We start from the raw sequence: 23,074 nt of genomic DNA on the forward strand, positions 1-23,074 counted from the left end.
ATGGAGCGCATCCTCAGATCGGACTATTTCACCATAAAGCAGCCGCCGGTGCCAGACTGGAGCAGCCAGGAGAATGTGCCAGCACCAGGTACAGACGGATGGGCTGGGGGCATCGCTACCCCCGGACAGGGCGGTGCAGGGCATCGCTACCCCGAAGGAGTGACCTGTACAGGGCAGATGCAGGGCATCTCTACCCCGAAGGAATCCCGTGTAGGGCAATTAAGATGAATTAACTACACCCTTTATAAAGTTACAAAAATCTCATACCCCCCTTTTTTAATCGATCTTTCTTTTGTTGGCACCTGAAGGGTAAAATCTATAAGCACCCGGCATATGACATGATATATAATGTGGTTGTAGAGTTTCGGCATTTTATTGGAAGAACGTGTCCAGAAATCATAGTATCCAGTTCTCAATGGGTTAGAATAGTGTTTCTCTATCTTATACCAGTTGTGGTTCGGGAAGCAAGTTAATCATCAGCTCATCAACAACAGAAACAATTAGCAAACTTTTTTACTTTACCAAGATGGGTGGTAGATAAGTGGAAAAGCATCCCAGAAGAGGCTGTAAAGGCTAATAAAGTGGGGGGAATTTAAACTTTCCATCAGATTCTTTGCTTCTATCAGTCTCCACATTGCTCATCCACAAAATGCAATAAATAATTGAAAAAGAAGTAAATGCCTTATATATAACAGCAAATTGTATCCTCTTTATAGACAAATCAAAGCACTGCTTGCCCCAGGTTAATGGGGGTTCCCCTGCTCAGAGGAAGAGGAAGAGGACCCTGTACAGCAAGTGGCAGCAGGTGGAGCTGGAGAGTGTGTTTGCTGTGGTGCCTTATCCAGATATTAGCACAAGGGAGCACCTGGCCAAAATCATCAGGCTGCCAGAATCCAAAGTACAGGTAAGTCATACCGAATATCTGGGGAGGAGGAGGGATATAGATGCATCGTCCTCTACACTTGTTAAAAAAACATGTTGATCACCAGCTGTTGTTAGACTACCATCCCTATGATGCTCGGCAAGGAAAGTGTAAGATGAAGCTCACTATCACCTGGAAATATTTATTCAACCCTACTTGTTCGGGTAACTTTCCCTATCCAAATCCCACAATGAGCTGTTTATGGTAATACTAAAGAAAGAAAATGAAATCCTTTATCCATAGAGTTTCATTAGTCAGCTGAGTGACTAAGACTGAGGCTTTCTATTGTTTACCACAAAGCAGTATGATAAGGAGTCAGGGTGTCTAGTAGCTTGGGCTAAGATAACAGAACTAGTAGAACCAGGTAGAAATGGCTAATATGGGGTTGTGTGAAAACACAGTATGCAAAACGGTAATTGTTTAAAATGAATGTTTTTTTTAATAAAAAATGATTTCAAGATCAACATTCCCGTTTTATGTAAATACTTTTTATTAAGTAATTAACCATACTTCTTTCTCTATTGACAGGTTTGGTTCCAAAACCGGAGAGCCCGGAAAAACAAGAGTGGAAAGCTGGACAAATCTTTATACAAGAGGGGCTCTTCCACCCGGACACCGTACTTGCATCTAACCGCGCAAGCCCATTCACAGATCTGTAATTCCAGAGAGCCTCTGATTTCCATGCAGTTCCCATCAAACCAGCCTCTGGTTTATGGTTCATACTGTCAGCAGGAGGCTGGCGTACAGCAGGTGCCATGTCAGCAAGTCGTCGAACCATCGCCTCCACATTATCATCAGCAGTATGATGACACCGTGCAGTACAACCATGGACAGCAGGGGCTACAGTGGGGGTGTTATCCCCCCAATAAACAAAGCCCACACTACGGATACGACACCGTTCCAGCTCAGATGATGGAGCTGGAACATTATATGACTTCTCAGTTTTCATATTTAGGGGTGTTTCCTCAAGGAATGGATCAGAATGGATCTCAAACCTCATTAGGATCTATATCTGATCTCATATACAATTCTGCCATAATCACCAATGCTGGAGAATCCTAAACGTTTTCTTTGGAACTCAAAGGATTTATCAGATGATACATTCTACCATAAAGACTAGACTATATGAAGCCTATGGAAAACTCGAACCAGCCTCCAAGACACTTATAATACAGCTGGAGTTACGCGACAGTAGCTGCCGAGTAACCATATTGTGAACATAAAACTACAAAGGAGAAGGGTCCCTCGATTCTGGAGTTTGATTTGTTAATGCTTTGATTTCTAGAGAAGGAAGTGGTGTTAACACCTACATATTTCTGTTTTGTTTCAAAAATGAAAAGTCTAAAAAAAAAAAAAAAAAACAGTAAAAATTTAAAATATTTGAAAAAAAAAAACCACATAAGTTTGTTTTTTTACACAAACAATATGCTTTAAATATTTGGCAAGATAAAAGAAGATAAAACTTTAGGCCATATGTATCTACAAACTCTTTTGAGTGTGAACTCAGTAATGTACAATAGCTATGTTCTACAAAGAAGGCTTCTCATGTAAAATCCGGGTGACATGTTTTCCCGACTCACCCCGGGTGTTAGGTAATGTAATAACTACCAGCTATGTTCATAGTTATTAGTAGTAATTTAACCCCTGGAATGCAAGATGGTAACTGCTATAAGCTTCTTTCAGGATTGATATCATTTTGCCACAGTTATCCCAGTATAACCAGGCTGGATCTTGAACCGTACAAACGAAACACACAAATAAAGTATATCACACTTATATACTGAACACGGTAATTTTGTTGAAAAGACAAAACTTTTGTGTAGATTAACTGTCAAGGTGAAATTCTCTGTGTAAAAGCAGAGAAATCAGGTTATTCTCATTTACATGTAATCAAATATTGTAAAGTCTGGCAAGCATTAAACCCATATCCTAGCATTCTTGTCATTTCCTATTGTTTATTGAATTATAGATATAGCATCATGATATTCCTCACTGCGGTACAGTTTTTGCCATTAAGAACACAGTTTACACCTCCAGTTTGGAATTGTCGCATTCTCACCATACATCTTCCTTGATTTTACGTTGTTTGCAAAAACACGGACAGTGGGGTGAAATCACTAAAGTTGGAATTTCTTGGGATTTGAGTTTTAAACTCACCGGATTTTACTAAAAATTATGAAGGGCCAAACTGGTCATATGCAATAAATGGTCCAATTAGTCACTTTCAAGAGATCTCACTGATTTAAACTATGAAACCAGAATTCGGGACAGCTAAGACCAAACAGGTCCATCTAATCAGCCCATAAGCAGGTATTATACAAGGCCAAGTACTTATTGCAGGTGAAGCTCACTGTGGTTGGCCCTGCATAATGCATAGAGACATAAGCGAGTTGAAAGTATAAATTACCTGCACACCTCCTCTTTCGTGTTGTGTGGGAGGCTAAATACAGTAGTGTACAATTTTTCCAGCATATTCTTTTAATCTTAGCAAGGTGACAAAAGGTGATTATAAGTTTGTTAGCACCCCGAGTCACACAAGAAACAACTGCGCACATCAACTAAAAGCATCCTTCATCCCAAAGAAATGTAACGGTGAGTCTCTTAAAGTCACATGTAACACCTAGTATTAAGGGGATAGTATCGCATATTGCATGTGACAATATGGCAATTAATTTAATCACTAAATGTAGAATTGTACATTTCTAGATGCCTAAACTTTTAATCTTTACAGTTTACAATGCTGATCAAACCTCTCAGCTGAATAAGTTATATAAGTTATACATACCCAAGCCCAATTGCATCTGAAGGTCTCTAAACGTGATCATTGCTATAGGCTGAAATCAGACCGGATTCACTGCCGAACTCACCATGGAGTAACCTTACTACACTCAAGTTGGGCATATCTCCCATTCAGAGTAATCAGACACTAACAATGAATAGACCTTGTTTAGGGTGTGTGCTCACCCTCAAGCATGCACTCATTTCAGCAAATAATTGATTTGGTATTGTCTTGGGTTTTCTCCAGATGATTCTCATGCTCATTATATTGTGAACAACCCCAGAACCCCTTTCCTTGGCGTGAAAGCTGCCCCAACCTACATGACCAGAGTGCATCTCCTATACCGGGATTTCTTGTGTATGTAAATTATTACCACGTAAATCCCAAATATACAGTGCTGACAATCCTATAATCTTCATATTCCTAATCAAGACATTCAACCTTATCTTCCTTTGTGAAGACCACTCTCTGAAGCTCAATATTTGCGTATTAAAATGTCTATAAAGCAAGCTTTCGGTCGCTATCAGCTTAACTCCCCTTTTTTTTTTTAATTTTCAATGGATTGATAGTATTATATTGCAGTTTACTCTTGAAGAAGTTTGCAATCACATCCCTATGAGCTGCAATCCTGGAATATCACAGTCATCCGTAATGCCCACTAATCTTCATGAACATTGCTTTAATCTGGCCGTTTATTCACAGATGATTGTCAGAAAGATGCGGCTCTGGATTTATTTATATTACCTAATCCTGCCACAACTTCATAGCGCCAGGTTCGATCTCTACATCTAAAATAAAAATTAAGTGTTTTTTAGCAGGGGCTTAACAGATATCAGAACATTATTTGACAATGTTAAACACTGAAAATCTACCGCAGGATTGGATCATGCAAAGCTGTATTCAAAAGGTGAAACTTCCACAGCCCAGCCGTGACATGTAAGTTTCCCTATTTCCCATATGAATAAAATGCCATGCTGTCTAAAACAGCACGATACAATAGTTTTTGGAATAAAAACCACGCAACTAATTGGAACTACATAAGCCTTGCACTGTTTTATGTCCTCACTTCACAAATCTCTATGAATGCATTTACCTTATACACATCACCTTGTGAGCAGAGCCTATTGGAACGGCTAGCCTTAGTACGTCAATTCTAGTTTTGTCATACCCTTTGTATTGTATATGTCTGTATTGTAAGAAGACTGCGTACATTGTTAGCGCTATACAAGTAAAACAGAATATACACTGGGATTGTAAGATTTTATGCGTGTGTATGTCACATGTCCTCATGTAAAATTTACCTATTTTACTGCCCTGGTCATAAAATGTATCCTGGTTGAAAATGTTTTTCTGTGCTAGATATGTGTAGCTGGGCAAAAGATATGACTGTTTTCCCTATTATTACTGTAAGTCCTACTGCGATTCTGAGAAAGCAAGTGACGTAAGGATAGAGCGCTCAAATACATGCTGCTAGAAGAAGCAATAAAGAAAACACAGAAAGCTTACTTTAAAAAGTTGCTGTCCCACCCTTCAAACTAATTATTATTTATTTATTTAAGATTGCTGCCTTATTTTTGTCACGCATTGTCATACGGCACCAAAAACAGCCACTATTAGATTCTTAAACATGTTCCTGGTTGGTTTCATGTAATTAAACCTTCGAAGGAAACAAAAAAGTGAAAAATAACAGATCAGCTGACGTTTATTTGCTTATCACATTGTTTAAGTGGGACAAAACCTTCAATCACTGCACATTAATTTATACATATACAAGTAACAGCTTAAATGAGGTAAAATGACCAAGTTATTACTGGGGCAACACCTGAGGGGATAACCCTCTAAATACTAGACAAATGGTGTGTTGGTAGAGGCACAATATTGAATAATTGGTATTAAAAGACATAACTTTCTCAAAATCAAAAATGCAGCAGGGCATCAGCCGTTATTAACTAGGAATTCCGGCATCAAAATTATTCACATGTGCTAAACAACACGAGGCTCTGTGTACATTTTTATTGCAATTTTAAGCACTTTATGCAGTGACAGACTGTAAATAAATAGTTATACATACAAGGAAGTAATCTATTTTACATTTTGGGAACGCAAAACTATGCTTTATACCAAAAACCCTTAAATAACAAACATTTATTTATTTTGGTCAATTTGATTATTATGTGCTGGTCATTTGTTTAGGAGTTGTCCTAAAAATAAAAATCTTGCAGTCTGGCATTAACGGTGTAAGTCGGGATATCTCTCGCAGCTGCAACTATCTTACAATTCCATTAAATCCTGAGTGATCCCCATGGAAACCTTTACAAACTTTTTCAAAGTAAATGATTTATGGATAGAGGAAAAAAAGGATGGAAAACATCCAGTCACATGCCCAAAGTTTACTCCATGTACATACCTTAATTAGTTTTGGCTTGAATCCCCTTTCCGTTTTTCTTTTGGCTTCTCTCTGCGCCAGAGAGAGGCTTTGGTTTCTTGATATTACAAGAACCTTCTAGTAATATCATCCCAAATCACAACAACACATGTTCCTTGGGCAAATCATGACATTGCTATGAGCACCACCTTACTGTATAAGCTGAATACATGTTATGGTTCTAATGTCAAGGGGAGAGATGGTAAAAGCAAGACGATGCCAGTGAAAAGGATGGCAGACACAATCATTATCCCAAACGATGTCTTAGTAACATGTATGCAAGACAGAAGAAATAAAAGAAGTGCTGAATAATAGTAGTCGAGTGCAGTCTTCTTCAGGGTTTCCTGTTCATATTCAAGTATGATTTCACGCAAGTTGTTGACCTCTCTCCAAAGCTGTGAAGATTCTTGACGACATTAACATGAGTCCAGCTCAGGAACATTGTGAACTTTGTCTTGTAGCTTCTTAAACCAATGACTACAACTCTCCAAGCTCACCTTCCATTGTCCGGACCAGGACATACAGCTCTGCTAATCCGACCAACGATGCCACGATCACAGACGTGAGAACTCGCTAGAAGCAAAAATTTAAATGACTCAAAAAATGTATGCGACCTGAAGGCTGGTAGCTTCCCCCAACACCCCTCAAAGTTTAAATTGGGGAAGAAATTCAGATACCAATTCCACTGTCTTTCCAGTATTCTGCCAATGCCAGCTATAAAATATATTATTGGGTATGCACAGGTTGTTGAAATAATAATATGTACATCACTATGGCAACCAGAGCATTAATATTAATGAGTGCTACAAAATTAAACTGATAAATACCATAGGTAGTCTCTACTCACCGCAGATACTTCAGAAAACACATACTGGCTGCCAATGTAAGTGCAAGCAAAAGCAGCGGCAATCGTGACAAAGAAGTTAAAGACCGTTATCACCATCGTCTTCAACGGTCGGACTGCGACAGACAAAGAAAAAAGAAAGGACAATTACAATAGCAATTTTCCAATAATCTTTAAACAGAAATTCTTCACTGCAGCAACAAGTTATGGCAAAGCCAAGTCTGTGTAGTGCTTAACATTATTATAATGAGTATAACCAATCAATGAAAAAGTATCATTAATGAACTTCATTTTGCCGATATGTCATGTATATGGGATTGTGTTCACGAGTGATTGGACTACAATACACGCTTACTGAATATACGCTTACTAAATGGACCACTGAGTGTGGAATGAGCTTTCCACAAAGGTAATTAGAGAGAAATGTTTAAAGGGGCCACAAAATTGTTCCCCCTGCATCACTGCTGCACTCCTAAAACATGGACCTCTTAATTCGGGTGCTAAACGGGTTAAGAGATTTAAATTATTTTGCAATCAGGCATGTGACTACCATAAAAAGGAAGTTATTTCTTCCAAAGTGAAGTCTTTTGGTGGTTTTTGTTTTTTTGTAAACTAAACACACTGACAAAGCAAATTAAGCAGGTGTTTGATGTCCATTGATATCAAAACAGAAAGTGTCAATAAGCCACGTCCTGTTCTTTTGTTGCCTTACAACGAATACGCTAGACAAGAAAAACAAACACTGAGTGTCTTTCCTAGGCATTTAGACTTTAGGCATAGCCTATGTTATAACCCAACACACTGACCTACTCTGAACGCTGTAATTCAGTATATAAAGCATAAACAGTTTATTATATATACGGCAGTATAATCAATTAAAATATCAACCAGTCAATTAAAAATATCATGTGTGTTTTATCAGCCCGATAAACATAATGGTTATGTTAAACTTTGTTTGCTTTGAAATGCATATTCATATTTTTCAGGCATTTCACAAACTGCAGAGGCTTTATCTAAGAGTCTCACAAATTGAGATTGATGCTCACCTTGTCTGCTCAGGTCAGCCAGAGTCCCATGTCGATTGGCCTGAGAAAGAGAGAAAAAGAGAAATTGTAAGGAAAGCAATAGGTCAGATACCAGATTAATAAACTATACATATGCTGAAGCATTTTCAGTGTTATTCCAAATCTAGTTGTGAATTGTCTAATAAGAACGATGAATTGAATCAGTCCTGACGCGAACACCAAAAAACGAAAAAGGGCACTGGCTGTGAATTTAATTCCCTTTTGGTACACAAGTGTCATAATCGTGTTTCAAGTGTAAATACAGACAGACAGAGCCAAAGTCTGATTATGCAAGCGTCTAATGACTGTGTCAAAAGTAAAAAAAACAGGCAAAGATTATGTTTGTTCTTAGCACTGGGATTGAACAAAAACATTAAAAAGATGGATTTACACAAAAGTTAGACATAAGCCCTCTCCTCTTATTGGCTCTGAGCTCCATGATGAAGGGGTTAAACAGGTCAGGTATATAATCCCATGCTCATTTTATCACAGATATACACTTTGGGTACATGTCCAGTTAAGCCCCCATATAAGCTGATTTGGTATGACAGAGGAGTTTTTTGTTGGGGGGCACTTTGTTCAGGACTAGGGCTGCAACTAACGATTATTTTAATAATCGATTAGTTGGCCGATTATTTTTTCGATTAATCGGATAAAAAAAAACAATATGCAAATTTTTTGTTTATTTAAAATAATTTAATGAACTGGATGTTAAAAAACAACTTAAAATTTACATTAACATTCTTATTTTGTTATGATGTAATAAAAAACAATATTTTCAAAGTACAAAAACCCAAACACAATATTTATGAAACAAAATAACCCCAAACATTCTGAAAAGAGGTGGACTATTACTGTTCAAGAAACTTTGCACCCGGCACTTTGCACCCGGCACTTTGCACCCAGCCCTGGCACTTTGCACCCAGCACTTTGCACCCAGCACTTTGCACCCAGCCCTGGCACTTTGCACCCAGCACTTTGCACCCAGCACTCAGCACTTTGCCCCAGCCCTGGCACTTTGCACCCAGCACTTTGCACCCAGCCCTGGCACTTTGCACCCAGCCCTGGCACTTTGCACCCAGCCCTGGCACTTTGCACCCAGCCCTGGCACTGTGCCCCTGCACCCAGTCTCTAACTCTGCCCTGCACCCCCACCCCCACTCTGCCCTGCACCCAGTCTCCTGCCCTGCATCCCCACCCCCTGCCCTGCATCCCCACCCCCTGCCCTGCACTCAGTCTCCTACCCTGGCCTGCCCCCCCACCCCCACTCTGCCCTGCATCCCCTGAAACCCCACCCCCGCGAATCGCTCTGTGCCAGTGGCTCCGTTCGCACAGAGCGGTTCGCTCTGTGCGAGTGGCTCAGTTCGCACAGAGCGGTTCGCTCTGTGCGAATGGAGCCACTCGCACAGAGCGAACCGCTCTGTGCGAACGGAGCCACTCGCAACTAGAAGAAGGTGGAGAGTGCAGCGCGTGTAGCGGAAGCGGGGAACGCTCGCGGAGGTAAGTAAAAGGAGCCGAGTGCTCCAACAACGAATCGATCACTCGATTAATCGATAACGGAAATCGTCGACAACGATTTCCGTTATCGATTATTATCGATTTTATCGATTCGTTGTTTCAGCCCTATTCAGGACACATATACATTTCATGTTTTGTCGACAAGCACATGCAAAGTGCTGCTCTGCTGTAGGTGGGATGTAGAAGATGTAGTAAATGATTTCCTTCTGGGGGCACAATATGTGTATTCAAGGGGTATGAGAAGACTACAGCCGACAGATACATTTATTAAAGAGAGTCCGCAAGCTTACAATCTAGGTTTTTTCTTGGACACATTTAATGTTTTCCATGTTGTTGCCCATCACCTATATTGCTGCCCTGCAGTATGTGGGGTGTATGACCTCACAGCAGGGAATACTTTATTTAATCAAGTTTATATATACCCACATAATGCAGGGAAGCACCTTATAGATTTTGGTAATCAACAAGTAAAAGTTAGCCGAGTCCAAGAAAAATGGCCGATGCAGCAACCAGAAGATGAAATAGGAGACAGCACTGGGGGCAACCAGTGCAACAGACTATATGTGTCCATAGGTTGGCCCACTGTTAAAAGATTTATTTCATATTTTCTGATGTGAAAAAACATTTGACTTGACTGAAGGCCCCATACCTGGCTGCTAACATTCTTTGTTATCCGTTTGTACTCCTCATTTGCCAACTTTGCTTTGATCTTTTCCAGGCGTGCCACAAGCTCTGGGTTCTAAACAAAGAAAAATATATATCATATCAGTAAGATGCCAAAATGTCATGCCTGAATGGGTTAGGGGGACATAAAGTTAATGTCAAACTGGGGGTAAAAATAAAAAAGGTACTTAAACAGCTGCAGCTTCCTACCCCAGCTGTGTCCCAATGTCCTGCGCCTGGCTAGGTGACGATACACAGAATACTGACATGTAAGTTTGTGCTAAGCAACTTTCTGGCCTCCCTACAACCGGGGTATTTTTCCAGAAGCAAATGCTTATTTTCTACCCATGCAGGAAAATATAGACGTCTACAAAAATAATGAATTGACGACCTAATATTTAAGAACGCCCTGAAGTAAGTGAGCCCGGGTTAAGAGTTTACATGGGCAACATGTGGCTTCTGGTTCTGAGCCCAAACCTGGAAAGATTACTTACACGTTCCGGCACTTCCACTTCTGGCAGATGGATTTCACTGCCTTCAAGAAGCTCATGGAGAAAGAGCGGAGAATCTAAAACAAAAAGATGACCACCAGCTTTACATAAATATGCTTAAAATTTGCATAATAGTACACATCCATTTATTAAACGTATGCTTGCGAATTTTACGTAACTGCGTACATTCCATAGAAAAATAATTTCCTGAGCGTTACTAGATTGTAAGCTCACAAGAGCAGGACCCTCTTCTCCTGTTGTGCCAGTTGTTGTTTGTGATTTTAATCTATCCTACCGACTCCGATTGTGAAGCGCTACGGTATCTGCCGGCGCTATATAAATAAACGCAATGTAATAATGTAGCACTGATGAGGTGCATGTCACTAATATTGTTCTAATAAATTTCCTTTATCTGCAGATCTCTGGGGTATCACAATAAAGCAGCGTATGAAGAATAACGTCTTCTAATGATATTCTGTACCCCAAAACTTTCACTAGCATGGGAATTTTTTGCAATACTTATACTATTATCACTGCGCCCTCGCTAACAGACACCTTTACCCGTAACTCCCTCTAGATCGTAAGCTCTTGAGCAGGGCCTCCTCACCTGTTAGTTATATATATTGTCCTCTACTCATTGTACAGCGCTACAGAATATGATGGCGCTATTAAAACAAATACGGTAATATTGCTTCTCAGTAGACAGTATAAGGCATAAGTATGTGTGTCAGAGCTGCAGCATATACATGTCTGTCAAAAAACACTGATATTTGCAAAGAATAATTGCGTAAGAACGGAAAACATTTTCACGACAATACAGTAATGACGGAAAGCCGAAGTTACTGCCAAGGTGAAGCCGGGTTATCCCCGTCTGACCTTTCGCCCTCAGGACTCCATGCAGCTCCCTCAAGACACTAAAAGGCACTATTGCCCCGGGCCCCTGGGCCAAGGCTTTCTCGGCTATATTCCTGGAGTCCGGTGTCAGACTAGACTTCTCCTCGTCCAAGGCTTTTAGCAGCGGCTTGCCGGCCAGGTAAGCCCTCGCCATAGTTACTCACGAGATGCGGAACACGCGCGGCATTCTGGGAAGAAGGTCAACCCTCATGATCCCCGGGCACGCAGAGCACGTCTTCCCAATATCACGCGTCTGACGTCAGCTGTGCGACCCCCGCAGCACGATGGCGGCGTGTGTTGCGCGGCGCTGCTTATCGGCGCTAAGCCGATACCGGAGAGCGGGTGTTTCGAGCGCTTTGGGTATTGAGCTACGGACAGCTCCCCTGCGACCCGTGTGTGCGTGTCGTTTTCAACAGGACCGGTCACTGTCTTCCCGGTAAACGGGGACGAGGGGCACAGGTCAAACCGTGTAAATGCATGTTGCTGGGTATAAAGCGGGGTCCCGTTGTAAATGTGTTCGTTCGGTACCGTGCATATTGTTTTAATGCATGTGCCTACGTTTGAAGCATGCACGATGGTTATCGCTTTATGTAACGAGTCATGCAGCGCGTACATGTGTCAGCTGCCTTAACTTGCTGTAATGATCTATAGATACGTGCGCGCTTTTTACGGTTAGTCCATAGCATGCATATTTCTACATATGATCCAAAAGCGTTATGTAAAGATATTGTATGTAAGAAATGCACCGCATGTCACTGTATGTAGTGTGGAAACTGTGTGTAATCTACTTGGTGGGCTTTATTCGCTAAATGGAGTGCTGTCAGACCAGATGGGCAGTTCTTGTCGGCAGTCAAATTCTATACTTATAAACTCTATTTTAACATCTTAACTTCACTATATAATTGTCCTACCATAGGGGTTTCTTTACAATCTCCTCACCTCTTGAATTATACATTTTACTGGGCCCTTTATAACAAATAGCGAAGCAAAGTCTCCTGCAAGCTGTCTGAATAACCCCCATTGTATGGATTTCTATGAACCCCCACGAAGCGTGTGGCTGTACGTGTAAACACGGCTCCTGCGTTTTCATCCTTGGCAGGAGCTTCACCTTATGTTGACATAACGGGCCTGAAATACACGGCTAATGCCGCCTGGCCCCAGTCCAGCCTGAGTGGGCGCTTGGTGTGTTTGGCCGCAGCGTGTGTTACGGTCTCATCCGTATAATCCGCGATATACAATGCTCTGCGTGGAAAACGAAAACCTTTTCTCTGTGCTCGCGGATCGTGTTTCTTGGAAGGGCATTCGTATTAGTTAGAGGTCGTTTATACAAACCACACCGGGGTTCTGTAATCTGTGCTTCAAACACAGCCCCGTATACATTCATTTTTGTCTCCTGTAGAAATTACTAGATTGCACAATGTAACCCTATGTTGTCTTCGCAAAATGGTGCACACCTTGGGGTTTATTCACTAAGGCGTGGGTTTGCATTAAGGTTGAGTTTCCAGTTTGCCGACCTTACTATGTATTAGAAATCACCAATCCCCTTTAGCGTGTTATGCAAGGAGATCCTTTTAAAATACATAGTTAAAACAGGTTGGAACCGTGTCTTATGCTTTGCGGCCTGCTGAGCCCATCTTGCAGGAGTAGTTTACCAGGGTCGGCCCTTAATAATGAATATTGAAGCGTGTAAGGTTGAAGCCACAAATTATAGTGAGTGAAAGCTGCTATTTGGGGAAAAGGAACACAAGTATATTTGTGGGTGTCCTGAATTCGTATGGCTGTCCTCTTAAGAAAACTATTTTGCATGCTTGCTTTGACTGTAATCAAAAACCAAGTCGTATTGTGAAATACTACAAATTGGCAATGCCTTCTATCGTAATGACATGTTTCTGCAATAGATAAAGGGCATGCTGCCACGAGGGCCGATAAACCTTACACAAGTGTTAACAGAAAAAGAAATCAAAAGACATTAAAAGCTAACCATTATCAGATTCAATAATAAAATAATCCTCAGGCTATTCACTGAGATCACACAGGAAATTTAAAGGGACGCACATTAATACATATGGTTCTGCAGAATCCTCCCAAATGTATTTGCCCCTTTCCCTGCCCCACAGCTGATGTACTCATCGGCAGTCAATGCCAGCACTGGCTCCGGGGACGCTATGGGCAGATACCCGTGCGCAGGCGATCAGTGGCAAGGACAGTTGGGCCATTGAATAGGACCCAAGAGGGCTGCCTTCTCTGTGTCAGAAAATGTTATTTTAATTTTTGAAGAATTGATATTAAAGTGCTTACTGAGTACATTAATCAGGGATTTGACGTAGCCTCCATGGAAGAGGATACATTGTTTAAATAGTGTGGTTTAATGCAACAATATATGGAAAGCAATATTTAAACCATAAATTCAGTAGGATATCTTTCTAGCTATAAAATAAGCATAAAGAATCGTTGTACTGTCCCTCCCTCCCTCATTTTTGCTTTTAGCATCCTTGTAATGCGTGCTTTTGTTTGTTCTATCAGAAACAGACCAGAGGGGAAAGTGTTGGAGACAGTCGGTGTCTTTGAGGTGCCAAAGTCACAGGGGAAATATGAAACGGGTCAGGTAAGTGGTTAAATTGTTTAAAAAAAAAATATTAAACTGGTCCTGGCAGTCGCAATATAGAGACTCCTCCTCACAACTTAAGTAGAAACAAAACTATAACCCTCCCCTAGACATTCCCCATGTGCTTTTTCCTCACCCACCAGGTAAGGGGAAGAAAGTGTCCCCCTTTGTCATTTTCGGAATCCCCAGGTAAGCTCCTTAACACCGGCTTATGGTACTCCACGTGGGGTACAGAAGAGGATCCCCATAAGGACAGAGAGTTCCCAGGTCTTCTGTCTTCTCTGTGGAGGGTTAACTCCAGAAAGTTATTCCCTCGCTCCTCTGGCTTGGCAGCAGTAGCAGTGTACTCTTCTGTAGAGGCGGGCGCCGTCAGACATACGCAACGTTTCCTCCTCAGCATCTGGACATGTAGTTTCGTCTGATGCGGACCTATTTTTGAAAGGAGAAAGAGAGGTGGTAGAAGATTTTGACATTTTCCCTATAGAGGAAGTAGGGAAGTTGGCCTCTGCAGTGTACTCGGCCCTGAAGATGCCAGATTCTAAATATGAGTCTAAACCTGAAGACCCCTTCCATGGTTACTTAAGAAGAACAAGTCACATTCCCTGTCCACGAGACAAATGTCTTTAATGGCAAATGTCATTAAGTTTTAAACTTTGTATTCCCTTGGTGTCTGTGGCCTGGTCAGTAAAGTCATGGCTGCAGCGTCTGCAGGAAGATCTATCTGCAGGGGTATCAGACAGAGATGTCACCAGGAACGATTTTCTATGCGATGCAACTATGGCGAACTTGAGGATGGCAGCCTGCTCTACTGGTCCTGGTTTGTAGAGCCTTATGGTCAACAGGCTGGTCTGCTGATGGTTCTTCTAAAGAGCAAGCTGTGTTATATGCCTTTCATGAGCAAAGGCATTTTTGGACCAGAACTGGAGTCAATGCTGGAGCGTACTACAGGAGAAGTTCTGGTTACCTCAGAAGATAGTTTATTAAGAGAAATATCATCTCCTTTGGAGGTTTCAGGAGTCAAGCGGAACCCTGCAGTTCAAGGTCCTCAAGGGAGAAAGTCTATTTCTTAAAGGGGGTCTTTGAGTCAATGCAGGGGGAGAAGTGGTGACAGGACTTACAACAGAACAGTGGCTACATACATAAACCAACAATGAGTTATTCTAACTCAAAGGAAGGAGGTTATTCTTCGCTCTCTCAATCTCACTGGGAAGCCTGACAGCAGTCCATATTCAAGATGTTTTAAATAGAATTGCAAATTTCTTGACATGTCCTTCCAAGGAAACTGGACTCAAAGGAGTTTGTACTTTTGCAGCAAGAAGAGACAACCGGGCATACGACGTTGTACAAAAAATACCTAACTTTGGAGGTCCTACTCCCTGTGTTCCGTAGTGTTCCGTAGCGTTAGATGGCTTTTCCCAAACCTGGAGTCAAGGTCTGTGTTTCCACTACTTCAAATCTTAAGGGTTATACAAAAGGTCCAGAGAGAAGGTTCTTCTGTTATTGGCCAAGGAGAGACTGGTATTCGTAGCTGGTATGGATTAGGGCTGCAACAACGAATCGATAAAATCGATAATAATCGATTATGAAAATCGTTGTCAACGATTTTCATAATCGATTAGTTGAATCGATTTTTATCGATTTATAAAATTATGTTTTTCAGAGCAAACGCTCCGAAAAACTCCCGTCCTTCTATAATCCGATCTCAAACAGAGATCGGATTATAACTGTAGAATCCAGACCCCCCGCAAAGCTGCAGGAGACCTGGATCCTCTCTGCCACCCGGTGAGGGTCTGTGCAAAACACACAGACATCCTCCGCTTCTCCCCTTCCGCTTCTCCCCTCCACTTCCGCCGGGGCTTCTATTACTGAACCCGGCGTCATGTGACCTTCCGGTGCGGCTTCCATCATGGAAGCCCCAACGGAAGCGGAGGGGAGAAGCGGCTGTCTGCGCGCATCACACAGACCCCTACCGGCTGCCGGAGAGGATCCAGGTCCCGCTGCAGCGCCTGCAGGGGATTTGGATTTAAGTGTGCGATGTGCGCAACCTCCGGTACTTCACCTCACTGCCACTTCCACCTGCCCCCACCAGGGGTTAATATATCAACAGAAGAAAAACAGGACAAGTAAGCAGCACTGGGTAAGTATTATCTTTATTTTTATGCTCATTTGCCCTGTGTTTCTTCTGTTGATATATTAACCCCTGGTGGGGCAGGTAGAATTTTTGCGGGATCTATTAATTATGTGCATTTGTGTTTTTTTTTTTATGTCTATAATATTTGATTTATTGTCCATATATTTATATATATTTATATTGTATTGTGTATTTTTTTTGTCTATATTTAATAAATATAAATATAAAAAACAATTTTAGTGATGTCAGTTTTTCTTATATCGGGGGGGGCATAAGACATATCAGGGGGCACAGTGGCATAAAGGGGCTATAAGGCATATCAGGGGGGACAGTGGCATAAAGGGGCTATAAGGTGTATCAGGGGGGACAGTGGCATGAAGGCGCTATAAGGTGTATCAGGGGGGACAGTGGCATAAAGGGGCTATAAGGCATATCAGGGGGGACAGTGGCATAAAGGGGCTATAAGGTGTATCAGGGGGGACAGTGGCATGAAGGCGCTATAAGGTGTATCGGGGGACAGTGGCATGAAGGCACTATAAGGCATATCGGGGCACAGTGGCATCTCAGTGGAATATAGGGGTAAAAGGCATATCGGGGCATGGTGGCATATCAAGGGTAAAGGTATATAGGGGGCTATAAGGCATATCAGGAGGGCACAGTGGCATATATGGGGCTATAAGGCATATCAGGGGGCACAGTGGCATATTAGGGGACAAAGTGGCATATCAGTGGCATATAGGGGGCTATAAGGCATATCAGGAGGGGTATAATGCATATCAGGGGACAGAGTGGCATATAGGAGGTATCCCCTTATACCTCCTATATGCCACTCTGTCCCCTGATATGCCTTATACCCCTCCTGATATGCATTTCTGGGACAGAGAGGCAAGCTGGGGGTGAGATGTGCATAACTGGGCAAAAATAGTTTACATGAATATTTACTAGTAAAGCTTTTTTTGGTATTTTTTGAGTTCTTGTTAAAATATAGCTTTAATTATTATGTCAGTAAAATAAGAAGGCGAATCGTGAAATGCCATTGTAAATTATATGTTTTTATTTAAAATAAACGAAAAATTTGCATATTTTTTTTTTACCCGATTAATCGAAAAAATAATCGGCCAACTAATCGATTATGAAAATAATCGTTAGTTGCAGCCCTAGTATGGATATCTCAGGGGGCCCCCATCCTTTCTCTTACCTGTGTGTTCGGGGCTTCTAATGCCCGTATCCCAGATCCCCAAAACCTGTGATTGAAGGGGTCCTTCTAGATCAGCAGGGCTTATTAGTTAAAGTGGTCGCTACTCTGCCCAAGAGCAGGAAGTCTGTCACCTCACTGAGGTGTTTATTTTTTAAAATCTGTTTATTCAGATGAAACATTAAATACATAAACATTTCCAGGAAACATCTAGTCCTTAGGGGCTTGACAGGCCCCCATTTGAACCTTTACAGGAAACTCGGTTTTATAACTTTGAAGATTGCATTCCTAATAGCCATCGCTTTGGTTAGGAAAATGAGTGAACTACAAGCCTTATCGTTGGAGACCCCTTTTTTTGGAGATTTCAGAAGTAAGTCTTCTATGCTTTTATGGAATTTTTAGTTAAAGTTGCTTTGGAGATTCATCTTCTCACGGTTTGTCCAAATCCAGCACCTGACTCTGAGGCTAGATGTGAGAAGATGTCTTCTTGCGTATCTTTAGAGGACTGCGTTTTAGAGAGTATTTGGTTATGTCTTCCTTGTGTTCTCAGAGCCTTGATATCTTGAAACTCATGAGGTGATGGTGAAGGATCCCCGTCAAAGAATAAGCTTACATTCTACAAGGTCAGGGGCAACATCTTGGGCAGAAACTTTTCCGGATTGTATTTGCAAGACAGCCAATTAGAACTTGCATACCTTTTCCAGGGAGGAAGGTTATTCAGATGGCCTTGCGTTGACACCGCAGCTTATATTTGTTATGCCTCTCTGTTGTGGCTACCAGGAATGGCAAGGGAAAATGAGAATTCTATTTACCAAGAATTCCTTGCCCTTGCTCATCTCCTGGCAGCATTTGTCCCCAACCAATAAACAGGTTTTTGTTTTTGTTTTTTGTTGTTGTTTTTTTTGCATTATTTTCTGCTACGTCTTTAGTCACACATGGGGGAAGTCTAGGGCAGGGGTAAACTATAGTTTTGTTTCTACCCTACTTGAGTTGCGAAGAGGAGTCTCTACATATTATGGCTGACAGGAGATGGGAAAGGAAAAGGAATTTTTTTTTTATGATTTACTTGTGTGCCATTAAAGTAATTATTGGGTCCACTTTCTCTCAAAATTATTTTTAAACTAATACATGTAACAATACATGTAACAAAATGCTTGATAATATATACAATTGTTTATTTAAAATGATCTAGTTTTTTGTTTTTCTCTATACATAGCGGCTCTGTCCCGCTTTAGTATTTGTCTAAATTTCTGAATACATAATGCCCCCTGTAAAATTCAGTACTTATGTTTCAGTAAATGTAATGGTATAGTATGCTTAAGTCTTTAGCCTCTTAAAAATGCACATTACCTTGCCATTGTTTCTCTTTCAGCTCTTCCTCCATAGTATCTTTGGCTACAGGGGCATCGTCCTTTTCCCATGGCAGGCAAGACTCTATGACAGAGATGTTCCTTCTCCTGTTTCAGAAAAGTAAGTCTCCCCTTTCCGGTTAAGCTAATGCTGTGTCGTTGCAAGTGGAGTAAATGTGTGGATATTTGCCCTCATACAATCATAAATGAGTAATTCTGTCTGCAGGACAGACACTTCATCAGCTCATGGATCCAAAGAGGTCAAAGGCAAAACTCACACATATTACCAAGTGCTGATAGATGCACGGGACTGTCCTCATATTGTAAGTGATATTTTTATTTTCTTATTATAGTAGTTATTAACTGAAAATACACGAATACAAACTGTGCTTATCCTTATTAAGTGGAGTACAGTTTATTATCTTTCTGGTGTTAGGAAGCACTTATCTGGCATATAATACCGGTGGTAGTTCTACGTCACCTAGCATTCTTAGTCGTTTTGCTATACCTTTATATCTTTGTTATGGACGTTTATTTGCAGTAACGGATTGACCTCCTCGCTGTTTTCTTTTCTCTCAGTCACAACGGTCACAGACGGAGGCAGTGACGTTCCTTGCAAACCATGATGACAGTCGGGCCCTGTATGCAATTCCTGGTAAGTAGCTAAATTTTAGCAGTGTCTTTAGTTTATTATTATTATTTATTGTTTTATATAGCGCCATCAAATTCTGTAGCACTATACAATGTGTTTAAATGGACACTGTCAGAGTTCAGGGTTTGGTTTAACCTGTGTCCAATCAAAACGTGTTTTTTATTGTAAGTTGTGTTATTTATTCTTGTGAAGGTTTGGACTATGTAAGCCACGAGGACATTCTTCCTTACAACTCCACTGACCAGATACCTATTCAACATGAGCTGTTTGAAAGGTTTTTGAGTTATGATCAAACCAAAGGTAAGACTGATTTTTAATGGTCTTCGGTGGATTAAAGGTGCTCGGTTCACCAGACCTGAGAAGTGTTTTGTTCTGCTCCGCAGTTCCACCCTTTGTAGCGCGAGAAACCTTGCGTGCGTGGCAGGAGAAGAATCATCCTTGGCTTGAGCTGTCTGATGTGCACAGAGAAACAACGGAGAACATCAGGATCACAGTCATTCCCTTCTACATGGGAATGAGGGTGTGTACTGTTATTTAGTATTCTATGCTGAATGGTTGGAGTTGAATTGCTATAACACTTGGTACTTGAACAGGCAGCTACCTGTTGTACAGGTAGCAGGTAGGTGGTGGAAGGTGTGCAGCCTTAGTCATACTGCTGTCAAACTGATTTCTGAGGAAATTATCCTTTTTGATTGTGTGTCTGTGTTGTGCATTTTGAAATGAAGACCTGCACCTCGAGTCAATGTTGTATTTAGTTTGGGCTGCCCTTGGGCTGATCCACCCCAGCACCCTAAATTACCTCCAAGGCCACTGCCCTGTGTGCTGTGAACCTCCCAATCTGTCAAAAGGGATCCCTTCTCCTGGCTCATGGAACTGTGCCAGAATATGCCACCGCCATCTCTTGTTCTTGGTAGAACATTACTTTTTGAAGCGAGTCGCCATACCTTTCTATCGTCTGAGTGAATTTAGCTAGTGCTCTCTAACACTTGGGAAGTGGCCTTGTGTTTCACTAAACTTCCGCTTACTGTGATACATGTGAAATATAAATCAAAATAGAAACCTGTACAAGGCGGTGTAAGTGTGTTGGTTTTCGGCGCAAAGAACCTTTCTATATGAATTCTTGCACAGGCTCTGCAATTTATCTGACCGCATTTTGTTTTTAATCTACAGGAGGCTCAAAACTCGCATGTATACTGGGTAAGTAGACATCAATGTTCTCTTCGGCTGCTAAGCTTACGCTTAGTACTAAATCTGGTAACAACATTACTACTGGACTGCGACAAATATGCGCCAACCCTGCGTGTTTTCAGGTTATTCATATGAACCTGGCTGAGTAACTGGTAGCTTCCGGAAAACTAACATCATGTTAAAGAAATTATTTCCAAACCGTGTTTTGCTGGCATTGTCGCCCTACTCTGTCTAAAACAGGCTTCCGTGTTGTCAGCATAGACAGAAGTTGTGTGTGTTGGCCCTAGCGTCTTCCGAGTGACTTCATATATAATGTGTGGCCATGTTAGGAAGCAATGCTGATGTAGTAATTTTCTTATGAATATTTTTTTTACTACACACTATAGAATATCTATATGTCAGACTCCGCAGCGTATTTGCTTTGTTGTATTTGTTAGTCCAAGGCACAATCATTTTGTTGCGTGTTCTTCCTTGCAGTGGCGTTACTGCATCCGTTTGGAGAACCTCGGCAATGAAGTAGTTCAGCTGCGTGAGCGACACTGGCGCATTTTCAGCTTATCCGGTACCTTGGAAACTGTGAGAGGGAGAGGTGTCGTCGGCAGGGTGAGAACTGTCTCGTCTGTCTATTTTGGTTGTTACTGGTTTGAGTAATTGTCAGTGAACAAGATCCATGGAATTTAATTTCTTTGTACCAAGTTGCTTTGTTTTATTTACAATGTCCTCATTCATTAACAAAAATTATTTTTGCTCTGCCAGGAGCCAGTTCTGTCTAAGGAACAGCCAGCTTTTCAGTACAGTAGCCATGTTTCACTGCAGGCATCCAGTGGCCATATGTGGTGAGAATATGTATTGTTTTCTTTCTTTCTAAGACACGTCTGGTTTTTCATTATCGAAAGGGCAGTATTGTAGAAATGTACCAGCTGTGTTAAACGGGAAACAAACAAGAAATCTCAACGAAGTGGGAGACTGAGTTAATACAAGAGCTTGGTTAGTTTCCCCTTTAATTTAGGGGTATTATATCGCAGGTCAGAGAGAGACACTATGCCTGACCATCTATGTAAATCTAACAGTATTGCGGCTGCTTCTAGTGTTTTCCTCCATGTTTTCTCAATAATAAAAGGCAGCTTTTACATTTCAGATCTCTTAAACACTGCATTCACAAAGCAAATCATTTCAAGTTGTACTTGAAGAAACCAATACGTAATCTGAATGGTTTAAGGAGGAATAGTTTAATGTTTGGAGTTTTTTCTTCTGATTTTGGGGTTACGTTTTGATACAAAAGCTTATAGCCTTCCTTTAAAGTACACTTTTGTGCGTTTCAGGGGTACATTCCGCTTTGAGCGCCCTGATGGCTCACATTTTGATGTCCGGATTCCACCTTTTTCTCTGGAAAGCAACAAAGATGAAAAGACGCCCCCATCTGGTCTTCACTGGTAGTGTTGCTGGAAGAGCCTTGGATGCGCACAGCACTTTGTAAAACCGCAACAGAAAAACAAAGCCACCTTACACCCCGTATTGTGACAACAAAGCAGTTTGTTAAATGCTTCCGCAGAAGCCCCTGTCTTGTCTCTGGGTTGGAAATGGACAGGACTCCATTCTCGTCAAACTGAAGCTGAGGTTTCCCATGTCGCTGAGTGTTCAATTTTTCTGAAAAATTCAAGGACGTTTTTGGGGAATTTTTCTTTTTTTGGCCCCTTGCATCCCTCCCTTTTTTTTTCTTCAATAAAGTAATTTTAACAGTCAATTTGTTTGTTTCAGCCTAGTTACCAAATTATACCTCTACTTTATATCATGTTCTTTGTAGGCAGATTTTTTTTATTTTTGGCAGAGAATCTGACCTCACAACGGATCTCTAAATAAACCTGAATGTGTTTTTGCTCATGTGGGTAATATGAAAGTCTGATTTTGGTCTTAGGTTTTCTGACATTTTAGTGAAAACAGAAGCTATGTCGAAACTATGCAGCATTCACGCTTATTTCAGTAGTACTCATAGGACATGTATATGCCAACACTGTTCTTAATGGGGATTAAGTAGTTTAACGGTCCTTTAAACATTTACTATCCCAGGCTATATGGAATTCCCCGTTAAGTCTGCAGAGGTGCTAAATATTATAATGCATATATATTGCTGAAACTGTATCCCAACCTAATCTTGGTGGGTATTTTGATACAATAAATACATGGGTTAAGATTTATTTTTATTGTGTAATTAGAACTGTGACTTTTAGAACCCAGTGATCCTAAATTATTTCTGATGCCTTCAAGAAAACTGGGAATCCTAGACGGCTTTGCACAAAAAAATGAAATTGAGCAAAAACAAACCCTAATGAAACAAACATATTAAATAAAAAAAAA

General features: G+C 41.1%; 3 protein-coding genes across 3 annotated transcripts; 2 read left to right on the forward strand and 1 right to left on the reverse strand.

The window, feature by feature from the left end:
- On the forward strand, positions 1-1,984 carry LOC149286123 (homeobox protein SEBOX-like). The gene is made up of 3 exons (XM_089494435.1): positions 1-88; positions 717-904; positions 1,451-1,984. Exons 1-3 carry the CDS (start codon positions 1-3, stop codon positions 1,982-1,984), a joined length of 810 nt encoding a protein of 269 aa, XP_089350561.1.
- Positions 1,985-6,603: 4,619 nt separating this feature from the next.
- Positions 6,604-11,753, reverse strand: LOC149286124 (vacuolar ATPase assembly protein VMA12-like). The gene is made up of 6 exons (XM_089494436.1): positions 11,582-11,753; positions 10,709-10,782; positions 10,201-10,290; positions 8,017-8,056; positions 6,974-7,086; positions 6,604-6,699 (listed from the first exon to the last, which is right to left on the reverse strand). The coding sequence occupies exons 1-6, from the start codon at positions 11,751-11,753 to the stop codon at positions 6,604-6,606; spliced, it is 585 nt and encodes a 194-aa protein (XP_089350562.1).
- A 130-nt stretch (positions 11,754-11,883) lies between these two features.
- On the forward strand, positions 11,884-22,156 carry LOC149286125 (polymerase delta-interacting protein 2-like). Its single transcript, XM_089494482.1, has 11 exons — positions 11,884-12,035; positions 14,123-14,204; positions 18,903-19,000; positions 19,106-19,202; positions 19,459-19,534; positions 19,724-19,831; positions 19,915-20,051; positions 20,702-20,728; positions 21,197-21,322; positions 21,476-21,555; positions 22,042-22,156. Exons 1-11 carry the CDS (start codon positions 11,884-11,886, stop codon positions 22,154-22,156), a joined length of 1,098 nt encoding a protein of 365 aa, XP_089350608.1.
- The last annotated feature ends 918 nt before the right edge of the window (positions 22,157-23,074 follow it).

Source organism: Sceloporus occidentalis, unplaced genomic scaffold (genome assembly GCF_023333645.1).
Source record: "Sceloporus occidentalis isolate IW3139 unplaced genomic scaffold, rSceOcc1.0.p SCAF_72, whole genome shotgun sequence".
NCBI classification, from domain to species: Eukaryota; Metazoa; Chordata; class Lepidosauria; order Squamata; family Phrynosomatidae; genus Sceloporus; species Sceloporus occidentalis.

What these genes read in the sequence shown, in the direction of transcription:
- LOC149286123 (XM_089494435.1), top strand. Translation starts at nt 1, where the DNA reads ATGGAGCGCATCCTCAGATCGGACTATTTCACCATAAAGCAGCCGCCG. An exon ending in GGAGAATGTGCCAGCACCAG is followed by an intron (nt 89 to 716) that starts GTACAGACGGAT and finishes TCCTCTTTATAG; the next exon opens with ACAAATCAAAGCACTGCTTG. An exon ending in TGCCAGAATCCAAAGTACAG is followed by an intron (nt 905 to 1,450) that starts GTAAGTCATACC and finishes CTCTATTGACAG; the next exon opens with GTTTGGTTCCAAAACCGGAG.
- LOC149286125 (XM_089494482.1), top strand. Translation starts at nt 11,884, where the DNA reads ATGGCGGCGTGTGTTGCGCGGCGCTGCTTATCGGCGCTAAGCCGATAC. An exon ending in CACGGGACTGTCCTCATATT is followed by an intron (nt 19,203 to 19,458) that starts GTAAGTGATATT and finishes CTTTTCTCTCAG; the next exon opens with TCACAACGGTCACAGACGGA. An exon ending in GCATCCAGTGGCCATATGTG is followed by an intron (nt 21,556 to 22,041) that starts GTGAGAATATGT and finishes TGTGCGTTTCAG; the next exon opens with GGGTACATTCCGCTTTGAGC.
- LOC149286124 (XM_089494436.1), bottom strand. Translation starts at nt 11,753, where the DNA reads ATGGCGAGGGCTTACCTGGCCGGCAAGCCGCTGCTAAAAGCCTTGGAC. An exon ending in AAGTGGAAGTGCCGGAACGT is followed by an intron (nt 10,291 to 10,708) that starts GTAAGTAATCTT and finishes TTCTTTGTTTAG; the next exon opens with AACCCAGAGCTTGTGGCACG. An exon ending in GGCTGACCTGAGCAGACAAG is followed by an intron (nt 7,087 to 8,016) that starts GTGAGCATCAAT and finishes TGTCTGTCGCAG; the next exon opens with TCCGACCGTTGAAGACGATG.